Source organism: Halictus rubicundus, chromosome 10, assembly GCF_050948215.1.
Source record: "Halictus rubicundus isolate RS-2024b chromosome 10, iyHalRubi1_principal, whole genome shotgun sequence".
In the NCBI taxonomy this organism is placed as follows: Eukaryota; Metazoa; Arthropoda; class Insecta; order Hymenoptera; family Halictidae; genus Halictus; species Halictus rubicundus.
Window position 1 is genome coordinate 1,704,571 of NC_135158.1, and position 20,155 is coordinate 1,724,725.

The following is a 20,155-nucleotide window of genomic DNA, read 5'->3' on the forward strand; positions in this document are numbered from 1 at the left end:
CGGCAAGGAGGATATAGGTTAAGCACGTGAGGCCCACTCCTCACGAGTAATACACACGTCGGATAACGACCGAAATAACGAGGTTTATTAAGAAGCTCACAACGAGCGTTCGCGACACTACAAAACGGGTCGCGATGATAATATATAGACCAGAATAACGGTATAGGGAGCCGGCACGGTTGAAACGTTCTATATCGAAATCGTAACGGAGCGAAATACGTCTGTCTGCAGCCAGGTTCTCACGAAGAAGAAGGCGGAAGAGTCGCACGGCAAAACCGGCTCCTCGTTCCATGCGCTTGGCGCAGGCGCACAACACGCGCCACCGTGCCGCCGCCCCACACCGTTACCGACCGCTCCCAGCACCCACCTGGCAGTGCCAGGCTGGCACCCACTTTGAGACTCGCAGTTTAACACGGGGGCTGGCAGTCTTTAAATATATCTCGTCGGTGTTTTGGGTTTGGAACGTTAGCGCCCCATTACCATTCAGTGTCAACACCCAACGTTACCGACAAAATACGATTTCTGAGCATTATTAGCACAAAGAAAAAATGTTATACTCCATTCGCATTACGTGTATTAAAATGATTTTGCGGGAACAAACATACGTGATGCTTCGGTTTAAACATTGAATATGACATTTATATAGCCGTTTTTTACTTATCGAAAAAATTGACTTATTCTATGTGCATCGTTAACGGAGAATTTAGTAATGTTACTTTTTACGCTTTCCTGATATATTCGATTCTATAGTATTCTTATTAGAGTTTGATATAATGTGCATACTTATAACTTTTTTATTACATTTCGATCTAGTAATGCATACATAGCTATATAATTACATCAAAATGTAATAAACAGATATAAATAGTAGGCACAGATCTTCTGTCATTTAATAAATTTTTACCCACTGGTTATTTACAATAACTTTATTTCTTGTGAGAAATTAAGTAATAAACTAAACAGGGTGGTCCACGCAATTGTTTCAAGTCATAACTCCGTTATTATTGCATTTACGAAAAAATGATAAAGGGGAAAGATAAATGGTTCGAAGAGCACTACATCTGTAGGCCTTTAAATTTTTTTTAGATGTAGCAGTTCATGTGTGTTCAGGATTCAAGCTGTGGAATTCGGTGCCTATTGTCGAACTGGCGACCGCTATTTCATACGGTTTTTGTCGCGTATGTCAACACGCGGCAAGAGCGCGTGTCGCCGTTGCTCGACACCGCGTAGCAACCGTTTCAATTCTCATTGGCCGAATTTCACAGCTTGAATCCTTCAAATTGAGACAAACAAGGATCGTCCGATGTGCGAGCTCCAATTCGGTCGACGCCAAACAATGTGCAATTAACAACTGCATCATTTCTTTAAATAGAAATGCATATTTTTTTGCACAGATCGATTCTTCTGTTCATTCTACGTAAAAAATGATTAGGGTGTAACAGTACATTCCTTTCTCGACTGCGTTGATTTGATTTATCCCTGTCCCGACGACTCAAGGGTTATTTATACTAAGACACGGGGGCCGGTTACTACCCCCAACTCCCTACGCGTGTCAATTCGCGAAGGAGATGGATTCGTGCCTCCAGGCACTGGAAAGCGGCGAGGTTTGGACGAGACAAATAAAGCTTGTAGACAAATTACTGGTAAAAGGGCAGTATATTCTTGGAAGAACTATTTATACTTTGACGAGCAATCTCTCCGATATGCTCGGAGATGAGCTATTTGTTTACAGGACGACCCGTGATCTTTCCCGACGTACGGGGCAATAAATTCCTTTATGATGACGAGCTGAATACCGCGTATCGGTAATCCGTACCGAATTCTCGTAACACGTAAACACGCAATGTATACCGTGTTACGACGCACGCAGTTCGCTCGCTTTTGCCTCTACACCTGGTTTTTCAATGAATGATTTTAACGATTTAAATGTGGATCGCGCCTCGCGATATGCGAATTCGTGACCTGTCTAACCAACCGTGCACCCGGCCGCGAATGCGTACGAGTAGTCCGGTTGGAGACACACACTAAAAACCCCTGGCACTCCACGCGACCGAGGAGTTTACTCTTCAGCACGATACGTGGCCTCCGAGCAATCTCCGTATCGGTAGCGGCAGAATAACAAGAATTGTGCACAGTCCGCTCGCTCTAATCCGACCCGTGTGCCTGACGCAGTGACGGTTGAACGACTCGTTTCGACCTCGTAACCGATCGAAGGCGAACCTGTCAGACCACCCAAGTATTTGGCCGAATTCTCGTACAAATGGCCCAAGTGGAGACACACACTAAAAACCCTTGGCACTCCACGCGACCAAGAAGCTTACTCTTCAGCACGATACGTGGCCTCCAAGCAATCTCCGTGTAGGTAGCGGCAGAGTGACGAGGATTGTGCAGGGTCCGGTCGTATCGAATCGACCCGAAGGGAAATTGTGAGTTCGTTCGAACAATCCGTATGCGTACGACGCACTGCACGATTGTGGACTTGTCAGACCGTCCATACACTCGTCCGAATACTCGTACGAGTGGTATGGATAGAGACGCGCACCAAGCCGTAGGTCACGCCACGCTACCAAGGACTACGCTCTTCAGCACGATACGTGGCCTCCGAACGTATTCCTTGTTGATAGCGGCAGAATGATCAAGACCATGCAAATCCTACCGAAGCAGTGATGGGCATTTCGAACGAGAACCACGAAATTTACGATGACGAAGTGTCCACTCGGTACCACGATTTACAAATTCTAAATAACCCGTGATAATTCCACAGAACACAAACTGCGTCTTAATCGTCGGCAATGCCACAGCGCAGTTTGCACCTGTGACTCCTCGGTTTGAGGCGCTTACGCGTCGAGGATAGAACAGTCGGTTTTTGCCTGTTCTTTCGGATCGGTTTGACCCCTCGATCACGTACCGTGTTTCGCCGACGGGACACTTCGCGAACGCGTGCGGCTAGAACCGCTTCCAGATGTAGAGTGATCTATCTGCGGCACGCATCGACCTCCTTCGATCGGTATCGAGTGGGGATCGATGCGTGCGCATTGCGACAAGTGTCGCGATATCTCGCGGTCCTTTTCTCCGTCAGGACTCGCGGGTTACGTCACCGAGTGTTATGGTGGGGTTGACATCGACGTTCGATATATGGGGTGTATCGATATGTAACCTGCACGGTTACAAGGGTCACATGGCAACAAAATTATTAGATCTCGAGATATTTTCTTTCGATTATTGTCATAGTACGCGTATGTATTAGTTAGTTACTTAATCATTTTAATAATAATGAATGATAAATTAAGAAATCTCAGGTGTTACTCACGACATATTTATTTAATTTGAATAAATTATTTATTTATAAAATCCCGTTCAGAAAAAATTCAACATTTTTATAGATATCAGAACAATCTATCATCATAAGAGCTATAATATGATGCCACTAAAAAAGAGGAAAGAAAAACATTAATATACAAATTAATACAGTATTAATAAATTAATATAGTACTTAATTAAGTAGTGCTTGTACTTTTGTAGTGCTTGCTACTTTTTATTCGCTTATGCTTTCGCTTGTAATATCATTAATCAATGCATGTTTTATGAAGAATACTTTTACCATGCTGGTGTCATACTATATTAATTTGTATATTAATGTTTTCTTTTCTATTTTTTAGTGTCATCATAGCTCTTATAACGATAGATTGTTCTGATATCTATAAAGATCTTGAAATATTCTGAAGGACATTTTGTAAACAAATAATTTATTGAAAAGAAATAAATATGTTGCGAATAGTAACTGAGATTTCTTAATTTATTATTAATTATTATTAAAATGATTAAGTAACTAACTAATGCTTATAACTAACGCTTATAACCACTTCTCTGTACCAGCAACGGGCACATAAAATTTTATCCGTAGAGCTTGCTGTACGCTTCGCATAGAGAACACGTATTGTGACACGACGCTTCGTGGATGTTAATAGACAGTATAAAGGTCGCCCCAAACAAGACGGGCAATATGCCGAAGTTGTTTGGGTGGCCAGATTCAAGAACACGAGCTAGAAATTTGCCGGTCGGGAATTGGTCTTCGTGCTCGAAATCTTTCCGGCGTCGCCCCGACGTCGTTGGGGCCATAACTTTGAACGTCCAGATGGCCTTTCGAGAGCACGTTGACACGTTCCCTGCTGTGCATGGCACAAAAAAAAATATTTTTAGGGGCTCCACAGCTCTTTAGGTACACTCCGAGTGTACAGTAAAGGTTAATGCCATCCATAGTACAAAGGACATTGGTTTTTCCAAGCCTGCCGGTGAATAGCGGTCGATCAGTCGGTGCACTTGCAATTAGCTACCTGAATCGCCGAACGCCGCGTCCTTCGCCGGTCTTACCTGGCCGCAATTTTTTAATTTTTGCCTTGCAAAATTGTTTATGCATAGAAATTATTATCATATGATTATTAATAACAATTTCCATCCTCATATACATACGCATTTAGTATCATACGCATTCTATGCAAAAGGAATGTATTTCATATCGTGATATACACGAATATTGAATTTTTCCAGTAAATTCTGCACCGTGACTGCGTCCGTATCCGCAGAGATTTCTAACGCTGCTCAATCATGTCTGTGGGTTGCCCGTGGGCAACACGCTCCAGCATAGGCATCTCGGGGGTGTAGAGGGGAGTAAACAGTTCTACGGTTTTCGGCACTTGGCCTTTGTTGCGAGGACCGTCTAGCGCCTCTCAAGTGGCCTGTCAGTTCGAACAACTTCGGCATCTTGCCCGTCTTGTTTGGGGCGACCTTAAGCCGCGTACAGGTTGGCTATAGCGGGACGTATGAGGGGAGAGATGAAGGCACGCGGCACCGCTGCGCAGCGAAGGTGCGCGCTGCACTAAATAGATGGTGGTGGAAGCGTTTTGCCTGCGGCAAACATACCTGCCCATAACTGATCTACCTGAACGGTGAGGCTTGGCTATGTGGTGTGTGTGCGAATTTTAGAAATTTAGAAAGGTGCATTTTGACCTGGAAACATTAGAAATCTTTTACAATTTTTCCTCTCTTTTTCTGTTTTCAATGTGTTAAATGCACTGATGTATAAAGTAAAAAAATTTAACAATAATTTACAATGTTATAAACAATTTTCTGCATGGTTTTTTAATTTTAATTTGTTGCGAATGCAAAGTTGTGTTCTTGTGTATCTTGTCAAATACAGGAACAAAAATAAATTTGAGATTAAATTAAAGTTAATGCAATAAAAAAATTTACAATAGATGGAAATAGAAATTTAGTTTAACATAAGCTAGCGTAAGGTTGTTAACGTAAGGAGATGTCTTTCTAGTATGCTCTCTTTACGGCGGACGAGCAGAAGAGATCCTTTTCGTGATCTCTAGACTGCAGATCTTTATGCAAAATAAAAATTGCTTGTGTCAATTGTAGGAAAGAAGAGCCAAATAAAAATTTGGCAGTCTAGTGATCAAGCTCTCCTATGGTTTTCGGATGTATTGAAAACTCATAATCTGACAACGTTGCATACTTTAGACTTCACCCTCTGGGACCAAAAAGATTGACTCTTTTTTTATATAATCCTGTAAATTTTGACGAGAAAAATACGTCATATTGGTATGTAATTAGCGTCGCTTACCGTCGCACAGTGGTCCCGATCGGAAAGGTAAGTGACATTTAGTCCAAAAACGAACTTTCTCGTATCGATATCTAATCAATGAACATTATTTCTTAAATGTCCATGGACCTTGAAAATGAAGAAATTAGTACAATTTAATAAATATTATAGTTGTAATAAACAATGAAACTTGGACGTTTTAAGAACAGCATTTTTCGCCACAAAAATTGCTTCTCTTTAATACGATATCCTGACGCTCCTATTTCATATTTTCCCTCGATTTTTTTTTTTAATTGAAGAGCAGACTTTTGCAATGAGAATGACATCATGTAATAATGATTACTGTAGAGAATCTATTTAAAAAATAATATTAAATACGGAAGGGAACATTTGTAAAAATTTTGACATTCAGAAAGACATATTTTCTAAGTTTCAAACAGTTTCACATCCGGACAAATCGGAACATTTTCAGTACATTTTCAAACCGCTTTGCAAATTATTGTTGTTCAAATGTCTCATGAATCTCACTTCGCGACGCGAGTTACAGTATATGTATAGATCGTATGTTTGATTGAATGTTTTTTAAATATGTACATTTCTACAATAATGTTGGATTATTAGCAATAATAATGCAACTGCCAAAAGAGCAAAAATGAATTTCGTTGTCCATGAGAAACACTGTAGCTTTCTCTATCTTAGAATAACAGACCAGATGTCATCGGGCCCATAGGCCTGGTATTTGTCGTACCCGAGGGCCAGGGCAATAAACGATGCAGGCCTGGGTTTTTCCCTTATTTCAAGTGGACGAAAGATTTCTCTTTCGCCCCTGCTTTTTCTTTTCTTCACTTCGAGTCCGTTAGCCGAACTGGATACATCGTCCTTCCGCGCTGTTTAATAAAACAGCTATAGAAAGAATTCTCCAGTGAAGTCGATTATTTAAATACCCAATCCTAATAAATAATTTTACGTTTATACCTGATATAACTTATACAGGGTGAATTCGATAAAGCAGGACACCTAAATATCTCCGTTATCTTTCGTTGTACAAAAAAACATCGTAGGACAAAGTTACACTGTTTGAAGGACCACATATAACGGTGTAAGGGAAAAAAAATTTCAAGGTCATTTTTATGAGATTTCAAGGTTATCGATGTTTTTTTAAATGGAATGATATATTTTCGTTAACGTAATGTTGTAGCTGACAAAATAACGAATTCATGCATGTAACACAATATGACCTTCAAATGACCTTCAACCCAGAAAAATGGTATAAATAAAATTCAACGTGTAAGATTCATTTGATGTATTTCTGTTACGCCAAATGTTTGAAAATACATCCCTTGAGCTGCTATACATTCAAATGTATCGCAATACATAACATAATAACAGATTGGGTGTTGACAGGAGGACAATTATGATATACCTTCACCTATACGTTCATACAGAATCGTGTTTACCACTACTAATTACTCAGAAGACCTTCTTGCTATCAGATTTCCACTGTTTCTAAGATTTCTCGATCAGTATATCGATGAACGTTTCACAATGCGTTACTCGAAGGAAGATAAGATTGATATGATTTTCATTTACGGAGAAAGTCGACAGTGTTTAAGAGAAGCCGTGCAGTTGTACAAGGACCGATTTCCTAATCGTAATTGTCCATCAGTTTCCGTTTACTCCAATTTGATAAATAAATTCCGTGAAACTGGTAGTGTCGAAAATAAAAAACGTACAAAGGTGAGGACTGTAAGGAATGAAGCAAACACAATTAATGTTCTGGCAGCAGTGAATACAAACCCTCATGCTAGTACGAGGCAAATCGCACGAGGAAGTGGCATTAGTCAAAAATGTGTAGTGCAAATACTCCAGGAACACAAACACCCCTTTTACCTATCAATTCATCAAGAACTTCATGGTAGAGACTTTGTAAATCGTGTAAACTTTTGCCAGTGGGGATTGAGACAATTGATAAACGATAGAGCATTTTTTAATCAAGTATTATTTACCGATGAAGCTTCGTTTACAAATCACGGGCAAATAAATTTAAAAAACCTGCATTATTGGTCATCTGAAAATCCGCGGTGGTTACGGACAGTCGACAAACAAAGACCATGGTCCGTCAATGTTTGGTGCGGAATTTTAGATAACCAAATAATTGGCCTCACTTTATTACCGGAACATTAAATGCAGAAAAATACATTGCATTTTTACGAGAATCGTTACCAATTCTCCTGGAAAATACACCCTTGAACATTCGTGAAAATATGTGGTATCAACATGACGGATGTCCGGCCCATTCTTCCCGTGTCGTAACACAATTCTTAAATAACAAGTTTCCAAATCGTTGGATTGGACGTAACGGACCCGTATTATGGCCAGCTATCTCACCAGACCTTACACCCTCTGATTTTTATATATGGGGAAAACTGAAAGACGACGTTTATAGTGAACCACCAACGACTATAGACGACATGAAAGGAAGAATCGTCCAGGCTTGTGCGTCGATTTCCTCAGAAATGAATTACACAGCAGTACGTTCTGTAACTTCACGGCTGAATGAATGTATAGCAGCTCAAGGGAATATTTTTGAACATTTGGCGTAACAGAAATACATCAAATGAATCTTACACGTTGAATTTTATTTATACCATTTTTCTGGGTTGGAGGTCATTTGAAAATCATATTGTGTTACATGGATGAATTCGTTATTTTGTCAGCTACAACATTACGTTAACGAAGATATATCATTCCATTTAAAAAAACAGCGATAACCTTGAAATCTCATAAAAATGACCATGAAATTTTTTTTTCCCTTACACCGTTGTATGTGGCCCTTCAAACAGTGTAACTTTGTCCTACGAAGTTTTTTTGTACAACGAAAAGTAACGGAGATATTTAGGTGTCCTGCTTTATCGAATTCACCCTGTATAGCCACTTTAAGAAATCATTTTTTTTTACTATTTTCTTTAAGAAACATAATGAACGATAAAGGTTGTGTAATACTATTGCTACATGTATACATATCTATCGTCAAAGGCTTGTGAAACGCGAAACTGATTCTGAACACTCCTAACGAACTGTTTAGATTACACTGTCCAACAAAATCAAACTTTTTTCGAGTTTTGCGATACCTGTTGGGTGATTTTTATACACTTTGTCATCCTAAAACCAAATCTGAAAACTTTCAGATGCTTTCAGATTTGGTTTTAGGATGACAAAGTGTATAAGAATCACTCAACAGGTATTGCAAAACGATTTTGGTGTTGGACAGTGTTATAGAGTATACATTGTATGATATTGAAAAAGTTTATATTTCGTAGGAGGGACACAGTTACTATTGGCATTCAGTTGAGAGAAACTCGTTCTGAAAAATTCAAGACATTTTTTTACATTCTATTTTTTTCGTTTTGTTGCATTTATGTTTTCGTGTGTGGTATATATTTAGTGTGTATTGTAAAAACAGTCTGAAAGTCTATCATTTACCTATTACCAATTTAATAACGTAATAATACAGTGAATTCCCGTTGCAAGTCAGTGCCAGTTTCGCGGTTGGGATTCATTGGAACTACATACCCACACCACCGCGGGGTATACCCCGCTCTCGAGATTCGCTGTCCGTTTCTACGTGCAACATTGTATCGGAGAAAGACATTTTCTCAGCCTTCTTGTTACTATCCGTCAGTAGTCATAGATTTATGACTTAGAGACGGATAAATCTTGGGTTTCCAGCGTACACTGTGTATTTCAAATGCAACTTACGACGAGAATTCACTGTAAAGGTAAGTTTCATTGAAAGTATTCTTTGGGTAAGACTTGGGAAAAAACGCCCCCCTTCCTTTCGATACATGACCTACGACATTCTATTCGTTTTGACATGTTGAACACGAAATGTATTCATCATTTTTGGCGCAAATGAATAGTTTTCGAGATATTCGCGAAAAACTACCGCTACTACTACATAAATTCTGCGTACACCTACGTGTTCGTGACGGCGCGTCGCGACGTGTATGCAGCATAGGCTCCCCACTTTTCTACTCCTCAGCGCGGCGGCTGGCAAGCAACGTATATATCGGGCGAACTTCTTGAAAAGATATTTTCTGTATAGAATATAGAAAGGTCGAGATTTCTGAGATCTTTAATATTGTCGAATGTGAGAACTTTAAACGTTGCTCACTTGATTCGGTCGCTCGAAAAGAAAATAACTAACCCACACCAACACCAGTTCCACTTATTAGCAAATTCTATAATAGAATGTTATATTGTTTAATGTGAGAATCGTAAAGTTTGCTCGCTCGCTCGAAAAGAAACTAACCCAAACCAATACTATTAACTAATGGTTTTCGGTAAGTTTTGAATTGGTATTGGTTTTAATTAGCTTTTTTAGCGATCAACTCTGATGATTCTCACATTCGTCAATATTAAAGATCTCACAAATCCCGACCTTTCTATATTCTATACAGAAAATACTTTGTTAATAAGTTCGCTCGTCATATACATTGCTTGCTGACCTCCGCGCTTGGGAATAGAAAAGAGGGGGGCCTATGCTGCATACACGTCGTGACTTATACTTATTTAAACAATTAATTCTATGTTACTATTTCACATTTTTCTTCATTATAAATAATATTTCCGTAAAAAATTTTACCGAAACATCAAATGTAACTTCCGTGCGATTCGTTCTGAAAGTTGATATTTAAACTTAAATTGCCGCGAAAGGGTCTGTAAGGGTCTCACGATTTCTTACACAAAGTTAGATCAATATTATACCTTGTCAAAACGATCAGTGCCAGACCAAAATCTATTAAAGGATTTGTTGTATGCTTCCATAAATAAAAAATGGGCAGAAAACAGAGATTTCCGATTAGCCCATATTACTTAATGTTAACAACTTTTTACAAAAATTTTTTTTACCAAATAAGCGTTGTACCTGTGGCAATCTCTCCAAAAATTTTCAAACAAATTCGTTGGATAGTTTCTTTTTTACAAATTTTTTGCCGCTTTTTGGCCATTTGGCACAGTGCGCCGCGTCGTAATGGACGCGTAGGTATACGCAGGATTCATGTGTAGTAGCGGTAGTTTGTCGCGAATATCTCAAAAACTATTAATTTGCGCCAAATTTTTAAATTTTGTTTTTTTTTGGTATTGTGTAAATTTTATTGTCAAACTATTATTTTTAATTTTTTATTCGTTACTTACTTATTACTTTTCAGTAATTATACAGAAAAGGGTACATTTCACCAATTTTGATAAAATTTCTGAACAAGTTGTTCATATGCACCCTACAGGTTGCATAAAAAGTAATGGTCATCCGTCCTAGGGGTGAATCTACACCTCTGGATCGGTGGACATTTGTCAAAAAAACTTGCCGCAAAATTGTTTATAACAAAAAAAATTGTTGTTAAAGTTTTTCTTTACATCAACACCTTCTATAGATCAAGAAAAGAAAAAGTTTGAAAGGAACCAAATGTCGTAAACAAATAGTTATTGAGATATAAGCAGTTCAAGTTTTTGCAAAATTTGCGTCGTAGCAGAACTTGCGACGCGAGATATCTCGTCTATAGTGTCAAGTAACGTGCGTTTTGACACGAAATATCTCGTCCATAACGTCGTGTACACGACATAATAGTTGCGAGATATCTCGTCCATGGTAACGAAAGGGTTAATGTTGATTCTCCGTTCCGTTCGCCGTTCGGTTCGCCGAAATTAATGTCGATTTTGCGTTCCGTTCGCTGTTCGGCGCGCAATTCGGCGAAATCTTCAGGCTTAATATGTCAGCAGAGAAAACTAGCATGCCTCTAGACTCTCAGGCAAATGTGATAGTTCCTCACCGAGAAAAAATATTGAAGTATCCATTTGCGAGTTTCAAATTGCTGCTCGCTCTCGGAGAGTTTTTCGTGCAGCTCTTCGCTAACACTCTCGATACGGTGTACACTAGGAAGTCTCTTATTTTGAACATTTGAATTTTTTTTGCGGCACCCCCCGGAATTGTTCCAGTTAATAAAAAAAAACTTTGCACAGATTGAGCTCGATCGGATAACGGGGAAACGTGCCCCGAGCCCTTACATACTACATTATTAATAAAACAATTGGTGTTCGAAAGAATGGAGAAAAATGTTAGAACAAAATCAACAAATGTCAAATGTTATGTTTTCATTGTCTTGTACAAACAAACATTAACGAAAAATGTGTTTTTTTAACCTGCAAAACTTAATTTTTTTTAATTACATATTATTTAGAAGGAAATTGCGTATATTTCCTTTATTAAAAGTCATAAAAATGTTCAGGTTTCGCTTTATCAAGGTTAAAGTTCTTATAAGGAGAACTAACTTTCGAAGAGCCCTCTAAAATGAACCGTTAAATAAATATAAGAGAATTTGTATGGCGTTATCCGTGCGAGTTACGCGTTAAATATTATTATTTTTACTACGATTTCTGTAATCCTCATGTTTGAAGTTGCATAAACATTGTCTTTCTTGATACACCGCAATTAATTCTTCCTCTTCTGCGTCAGACCATACTCTCCCGTCGAATTATTGGAACAACGCGACGCGCGACGCCCATCCGTCTAACGGGCCGGGCCGGGCCACGTCGCCAACGCGTTATCGCATTGCTTGTAGTTCTCTTTATAAAACCTTTAACGTTGATAAAGCGAAACCTTAACATTTTTTTTACTTCAATATATATTTCTATACATATGCAATTTAAAAAAAAGTAAGTTCCGCAAGTTAAAAAAAAAATACATATTTTTCGTTAATGTTTATTGATAAAGTACAATGAATACACACTTCAGTTTTCAAATTTCAGAAAAAAATTTTTGATTTTGTTCTGACGTTTTTCTCCATTTTTTTTTTTCTTTGAAAACTGTTTATTTTACGAAAAACCGTAATACGACATAAAAGACGCAGCCTGTCCAGATCTAGAGGTTTTGTCTGACATATTGTTCGATACAGTCAATAATTTAGAAGATATTCGAGAAAAACAATTTTATGAGCATTTAATTAATTTTCTCGTTATCCGGTCGAGCTCAAACTTTGCAAAGATTTTTTTTTTTATTAATTGGGATAATACTGATGGTGCCGCAGAAAAATTTGAAACACATATTTTTCAAGAATAAATAAGAACCAACCTTGCGTACACTGACAAATTTGACTCTCGAGAGTAACTCGCAATAGTTTTACTATCAAATGGACACATACCTTTAGGTACAGACGCTTTCCATAGTCAAGCGCACTTACATATATCCAACGAATATTAAGTCGATTTTCTCGAAAATATATGCTCATATGAACAAATTATATTGCACGTTTTTACTTCTTTTTTTAAAGGTGGAATCACCCCCTTTCCGTTTTGCATCACCAGTTACCGATCCCCTGTATATTTTGAATTCAATCTTATATTAACGAATAGTATGTCTAGAATATTTAATCAATAGTTCGAAGTAAAAATAGATTTGATTTTATATAAAAAATAAATATTGAAAGACTCACCATTGACAAAACAATACTACGCTACATCTCCTTAACATCGTGGATTTGAACGCATCTTTGAGTACCTGCGCCGTTTGCGCTTTCTGAGGTTTTTCTCTAACCTTTTTTTCTATCGTCTCTTCGTCTTTATATAAGATCTCCTTGTTTGCGGCAGTTCTCAGCTCTACGATATCATATTCATTTTTCATGCAAAGTCGTTGAACATCGGCAGTGGCCGGTTGAGATATGGATTTCGATTTGCGATGGCTTTTCAAACTTGTGGGACGGTCCTTTTTCTTTATGTCACTACATTCAGGAGAGTCTAATACTGATTCCATTTTGGGAAATTTAACTTCTAGGTTTTCTGAAACACCTCCAAGACTTGTTTCTGAAACATATGTAACATATATTACCTATCTATTTACATTATATCTACATTCCACATACAGGGCGCCCCACTTATCTATAAATCCAGAATATCTCAGAAACTATTAATGATACTAAAAATGTTCCAGACAACAGTTAAACGGTATCAGGGGATACACTTTCCGATGTAGATATCTTCTTTCTATGTAGACAACTTTGTTGCTTTAAATGGAATACTATATTTTTTAATACACTGTTGGATGCTACTTGTTATTCCCTCCATAAAAGTACAAAGTCACTTATGGCAAAAAATTAAAGTAGATATTAGAAGATATTGATATTTGTTTAGAAGTTATTTTGTTTTTAATAATGAGTACAAGAGATTTACTCGAACTCTAATTGAGTTACTAACTTTTTGAAGCATTTCTACAGATATTTGCTCACACGTTTGAAGAATTTTTTGTTTTAGATCATCTGGACTTGCACATTTTTCCGAATAAACTTTATTTTTTAAGTAACTACATAAGAAAAAGTCTAATTTCTCTTTTCTTCAATACACCCTCCATATCCTATCCAAGAGTTGGAGAACATTTCGTTTAGTGGACGTACTTTCGAATACTAACTTTAGAAAGGCGAGTGCTGAGACCTGTACAGTAGTAACTGAAGTACTCAATACTGAAATCAAAATACAGTGAGTCTTTATATATGTCGTCGAGATCTGGATGATAAACGTCGCGAAACTATCCCCTCTACCGCGGGGTATATCCCGCGAGAGGCCAAGAAGCTCGAGAGGCCTCGGGCACAGAGGAGTATAAACATAACAAGGGTCGAGTATATCGGTGTAAGGCAAGGAGACTACTAGTATCCCAACAACAAAACTTCTGTACTTTTAGTAAAAGTTTACTTACTTCTTACTTACTTTTCGTAAAAGTGTTCTGTACTTTTAGTAAATATCATCGAAATTATACCATATTTGGTATCATTTTCATTAGAAAAATGCCATGGATATGTTGGTGAAAGTCTATGCGATATCTATGCGATATCTACATCGGAAAGCGTATCCCCTGATACCGTTTAACTTTTGTCTGAAACATTTTTAGTGTCATCAACAGTTTCTGAGATATTCTGGATTTTCAAATAAACGAGACGCCTTATATATCTATAAGATCAAAACTGAAGCTTTAAACTTGTATTAATCACCCCAAAACTATGCAGACATTGAAACATGCTGAAAATGAGTTTATAGTGAAAGAAAAAACAAACCTTTCAATTTTCTGAATTACTGAATTACCAATACCGAATATGTGCATAGTGTAAGAAAAGTAATGGTCATTCATCCTAGGGGTAAATCTACACCTCTGGATCGGTGGACATTTGTAAAAGAAAGTCGATGTTAAAATTTTGTTTTACATCAACACCTTCTGCTCATCGAGAAGAGAAAAAATTTGAAAGGAACCATATGTCGCAAACAGACATTAGGTGTGCCGGACATTAAAGTGCCGATCTTCAGCTTAAGATTGTTAATTTATGGCACGATGTGTAACGGCCAGCGTCGGTCTCGGCTCTGTCCTCGTGGCCTTCCCCTCGGACTGCCTTTTGGAGAGAGCGCTCCGCCGTCCAGTGTCAAGGCGCGTTTACACATACATTACACCTCCCCGTTTTAGTCAGTATGTACATTCAATAATTATGTTCAAATCGGATGACCAAGATTTTTCCTTTGCAGATCTAAGGATTAAACTTCACATTGGCAAACCAGAAATTTTTTAACTTTTTTAAAAGTAGCAAGCGGTAGGCAGCAAAAGCGGTAAAACAATTGACAACAAAGCGGCAGAAAATAAATCAAACACATTATATAAATATGAAATGGCAATACAGCAGCTGAGCGACGCGACATTGCATCGTGGACCGTGGGGGGTTTGGGGAAAGGAAGGGTCGGGGCGTGCCGGATCACGCCTCCTACGGCCCTTCCTTCCGGTGGCGGCGTCTTCTTGGCTCGGCCGGGGCTGGTTCCTTCGGGACACCGGCCCCGAGCGGGGCACGAAGACTCCGGGAGCTGTGGGCGGACCGATCCGGGGCTCGGGAAGCCCAATCCGAAGGCTCCAGGGATGGGGACACCGGGCGGGTCCCTCCGCCCGGGGTCTTGTAGCGTAGGCAGTGGGGGAAGTTAACCCCTCCCCCGGGGTATGATGATAGCTGGGAGGTGTCCTGTGGAGTACTCGCGTGATCCAGGCACCTCCCCTTTAGCTTAGGTGGGCGTGGGTTTTTTAGTGGGTAGCCCCTTGGGGATTTTTCCCCAGGGGTAGTCCCCCCAGGGAGTCGGGGTATGCGTAATGTCATTTTCCCCACGAAAAAAGGCTCTCCACCCCCTTACCGCGCGTATCGGCTGGAGCCACCTCCCCAGTACATACTGGGTCCGCGTCGGGGATGGCGCGGTCAGGATCAAGTCCCAGATGCGGTACCTGGGACTTATCCTTAACGGTCTGTGGTGCTTTGATGTCACTTTGGACTCCTTGCTCCCCGAGTGGAGGGGATGACCGCTGCAATCGGTCGCCTCCTCCCAAATCTCGTGAGCCCCTACGGATGGGTGAAGCGCTTGTATGCCGGGGTAGTGCGAGGTATTGTCCTTTATGGAGCTCCTGTATGGTCGCGCGATGTCGGTGCCAGGAGGTACAGCAGCACCCGGAGGCTGCTCTTGTTTCGAAGGCCCTGGCTCTTTCAGAAGTCTTTGGTTACTATCGTGACGTCCGGCGGGAGAGGGCTCCCGAGCAGAGAGAGATAATGGTAGCGAATTTCAGGCGTCACGTCCGGGAGCGCGTTGGCCTGGCGTGGCTACGGGACCTCGCCGGGTCGGTGGATGGTCGGCAGTGTGATGTGCGGGCCATCCTGCCTGAGTACCACCGGTGGGCTCAGGCGGGGATGGGGCTGAAGGTTTCCTATGGAACGACACAGATCATGACCGGGCACGGTTGCTTCGGTCGGTCTCTGTATTGGACCGGTAGGGAAGATACGGAGGCGTGTAGCCACTGCGGCGAGCTGGTGGATACGTCGGAGCACACCATGCAGAAGTGTCCTATATGGTCGGGCGAACGACGTGTGCTCCAGCACGCAGTGGGATGGGACCTTTCTCTCCTTGCTATTGTCTCGGCAGTGCTCCGGAACGTGGGGTCCTGGATGTCTTTCGCCTCCTTCTGCGTGCAGGTAATGCTCCTTCTGGAGGAAGCCGAATAAGAGCGAGAACGTTTCCTCGCCCCCGGTCGCATTGGGGGGCGGTGGTGTCGCAGGGCCCATGGCGGCCTCGATGCAACGCCCCTGACGCGGGCGGGGAGCCCTTGATGATCTCGGGGGGGGGGGGGGAGCTTAAAACCCCCCTTTATACTCAGTCATCAATGGCATCCCTGGAGGTAGTCGGGTGCTTTAGGCGGGGGGTTTGAAACACTCATCGGGCGATCTAAAAGGGAGGGGGGGGGGGGGTAGATCATGTCATTCATCACATGGTGTTCACGATTACAGTAGGTAGGAGGGGGCCGCGTCCCCCTCGTGGGTAGAATGTAGAAGCGCGGGTCTGGTTGGACATGCGTGCGCAGATCACGGGCACCAACAGGAGCTTAGGGAAGGGCGTAGGGAGTTGGTGGGTATATAGATGGGTATACCACCCCGGCCGGGGAGTCCCACATAACTTGGTCTCCCTCCCCTCGAGGGTGGCTAGGTATTCGTAACGAGATTATCTCCACGGAAAAAAAGGCTCTCCACCCTCTCCCCACACATCTAACCCTGACCAACCTTCTCGCGGCTCCTCTCATTGAACCATGTTTCAGTACATCGTTTAACTTTAAACAAGCATAACTTTTGAACCAGTGAATTCCTAACATTTAAACTTAGATTTTTGGCATTTTCTCGTCAAGATCTACAGGATTATATAAAAATATTAAAAATTTTTGTTTGCCAAGGAGAAGTTAAGCCAAAAGAAAACATTAACAACAATTTTCTTTGTTATTTTTGTGGAAAGTTTCTTTACAAATGTCCACCGAATCAGAAGTGTAGATTCACCTCTAGGACGGATGACCAGTACTTTTTATCCACTCTATATATGTGGTCACGAACACAAAAGTATTGACAGATATAAACCAGTTTTTATGTCTAGAACGGACTACATACAAAATATTAAGTAAATTAAGCTAACAACGTTATGCTATTAGATTGTAAGTTACCTATATAATTAAAAGCCAGTCAATACTTTTGTTCGTATCTGTATTCTACTTTCTCCAATTTCTGTATTCTTTTTACATACAATTACTTCACAATGTCAGCATCATTAATTATATTATTAGAAATGATTATTTTTGACAACTCATTTCTTAGAAATTATTATCGAATCAAAAGTTCGAAGTAAAGGTCATGTCTAGCCGATTGTAAAGAATACTTATTTGAATTTTATTATCTATGCCTTACTTCGATTTGTTTGTTGCATATCTTCCATGTTATTAGGTAGCAAATTAGTGGCTTCCTTGTTCATTTCAGTATCCGTTTTTAGTTTTTTCAAATCCGAGGATGATACGCGGGACTTTCGTTCCGGTTTCAGCGGTGCCGTATTTTCAGTCGCAATTTCATCTATTTTAACATTTTCTTGATGAGATCTTACACAGCACACATTATACTTCACAATACGTTCCAATGCCATATCCGCTTCTGTGGTTTTACCCTTTGCGAGTAGCCATCTTGGTGATTCCGGTATGATCCTAAAAAATAACAATATTATATAACCATTTGACTATCCATAACAACAGGAATCATCGTTTGACATATTACCGACAAGATACATTCTGTTTGTATTCGCCATATTTTGAAATAGTTCTATTCAATTCTTACAACTTTAAAATATATTTCAATTAAGCATCAAATAACGAGATAATTGATCTTTAGTTACTAGTGTGTTATAAAGATAGCATGCTACACCTTAACACATGTACCAGTTTGAATTACGGAATTATGTAAAATTAGATTGAGTTCGTTTCATTAGCTTCCCTTTAGTCTAGAACAATCCCGTTCAGCTATCGCCCGTGCGGGCAGAGAATTTTATTCCGCAGGCACAAGCGACTTGGTGGGCAACGGACCATGCCACCTAGGACAACATTGCATGTGTTCGTCACACGTATTATCGCTATTGGTTGAAGGCAATTACGGGTTCGACAGCATATTATCCCGAGACCGGGTGAGATAGAATGATCATCAGCCAAAGGTCATACAGGGTGTCCCCAAAAAGGTTTTAAGTCCTTGAAAGGGACGGTTCCTGAAGTTGTTTGAAGCGACATTTTTCTTCGTAGAAATGTCCGCCTCGGCTTTGCAAAGAAGTTACATATTAACGAAAAACACGGACCAATCAAAGTGCGGCCACGGCGCGCAATGGCCGAGAAAGAGAGGCTTGGCGGCAGGATCCACTGAGCAAAAGCGTCGGTGTTACGCCGCGCCGCACAGTGCAGACAAGTCGGCACATCTCACTACATTTTTATTTGACGATGCACGAAAATTTCCTTTGGCAGAACTCTTTATTAGCAGGAAATGCATATTATTATTCATTTAAAAATCATTTAACAAATTCTTTTATGCATAAAAATAATTTTTTTTTCAACGTATTAATTTTATTGTTAAATTTAATTTTTTGAGACTAATTACCATTGCATATGCATTAGTAACCAAATTTAGATTTTTGTAAAAAAATTTAGCCATAGAGGCACTCTCTAAAGTGCCAAAAATCGAAAAATGTTATATTAACTGTAAATGAGTGTGCAATAATAATTCTGTGTAATGGAAAGTTCTTACCAAGGAATATGCATTCTTTATACATTTAATAAAGTAGATTTATCTTTTGTACAAATTTTCAACGGTGGTTTTATTTGTTAATTGCATATAAAATTTCAAATTAACATAAAACAAAAACGGCAAAATATATCCTGAGATTCATGCATATTCGGATACATTACTTATTATAGTTTAAGAATTTCATAGTTTTGTCTGCGACTTTTTGCGACACTCAATTTTATAAACTTTTTAAGAAGTGTTTATACCTTTCCTTTAGGATCTATCGTGGAAAATTTGTTATTTTCTTTTTAAATGTATTAGTTATATTGTTAAATTTCATTTTCTGTGAATAATTAACAATAAGTATACATTTGTAAACAAATTTGGTTGTAAAAAATGTTGCCATTTGTTCGCCACAGTTACAGTGGGGAATTTACTGGGAAAGTTCAATATTCGTGTATATCACGATATGAAATACATTTCTTTTGCAAAACATGCGTATTAGGATGGAAATTGTTAATAATAATCATATAATAACCATTTTTATGCATAATACAATTTTGCAATAATTATATATCAATCATTTTTATGTCTTTTTAATTTGTTTTTAATATATGTTTTATAACTATTGAAAAAGTAATAAGAATGTAAGGATAGATCGAAATGTGCAAGATCACGAAAGTCAATGATTTTGAGTCGCAATCAAAGTACTGAGAATGACTCAGATAGCGAAGCAGCAGCAGCATGCTCGAATAGCATTTTGTTGAGTTTATTCATTTTATTCACTAATATTATAATTTGTTTAAGTTTATTATTGTTAATTTTACATATGGTTCATTTATTATTAATTTTTTTCTAAACTTGTTAGTTTTTAAAAATAAATTTGTTAATTTTTAATAATAAATTTTTTTTCTTTAAAAAT

At 39.3% G+C, this 20,155-nt stretch overlaps 1 protein-coding gene across 2 annotated transcripts in view; it reads right to left on the bottom strand.

The window, feature by feature from the left end:
- Window positions 1-20,155, bottom strand: part of LOC143357903 (organic cation transporter protein) — a 53,489-nt gene that overhangs the window by 26,160 nt on the left and 7,174 nt on the right. For both annotated transcript variants that reach the window (XM_076794591.1, XM_076794593.1), the window contains exons 4-5: window positions 17,887-18,173; window positions 13,093-13,459 (exon numbers count right to left, since the gene is read on the bottom strand). In XM_076794591.1, coding sequence (XP_076650706.1) covers window positions 13,093-13,459; window positions 17,887-18,173 — 654 coding nt within the window. The remainder of the gene's footprint in view (window positions 1-13,092; window positions 13,460-17,886; window positions 18,174-20,155) is intronic.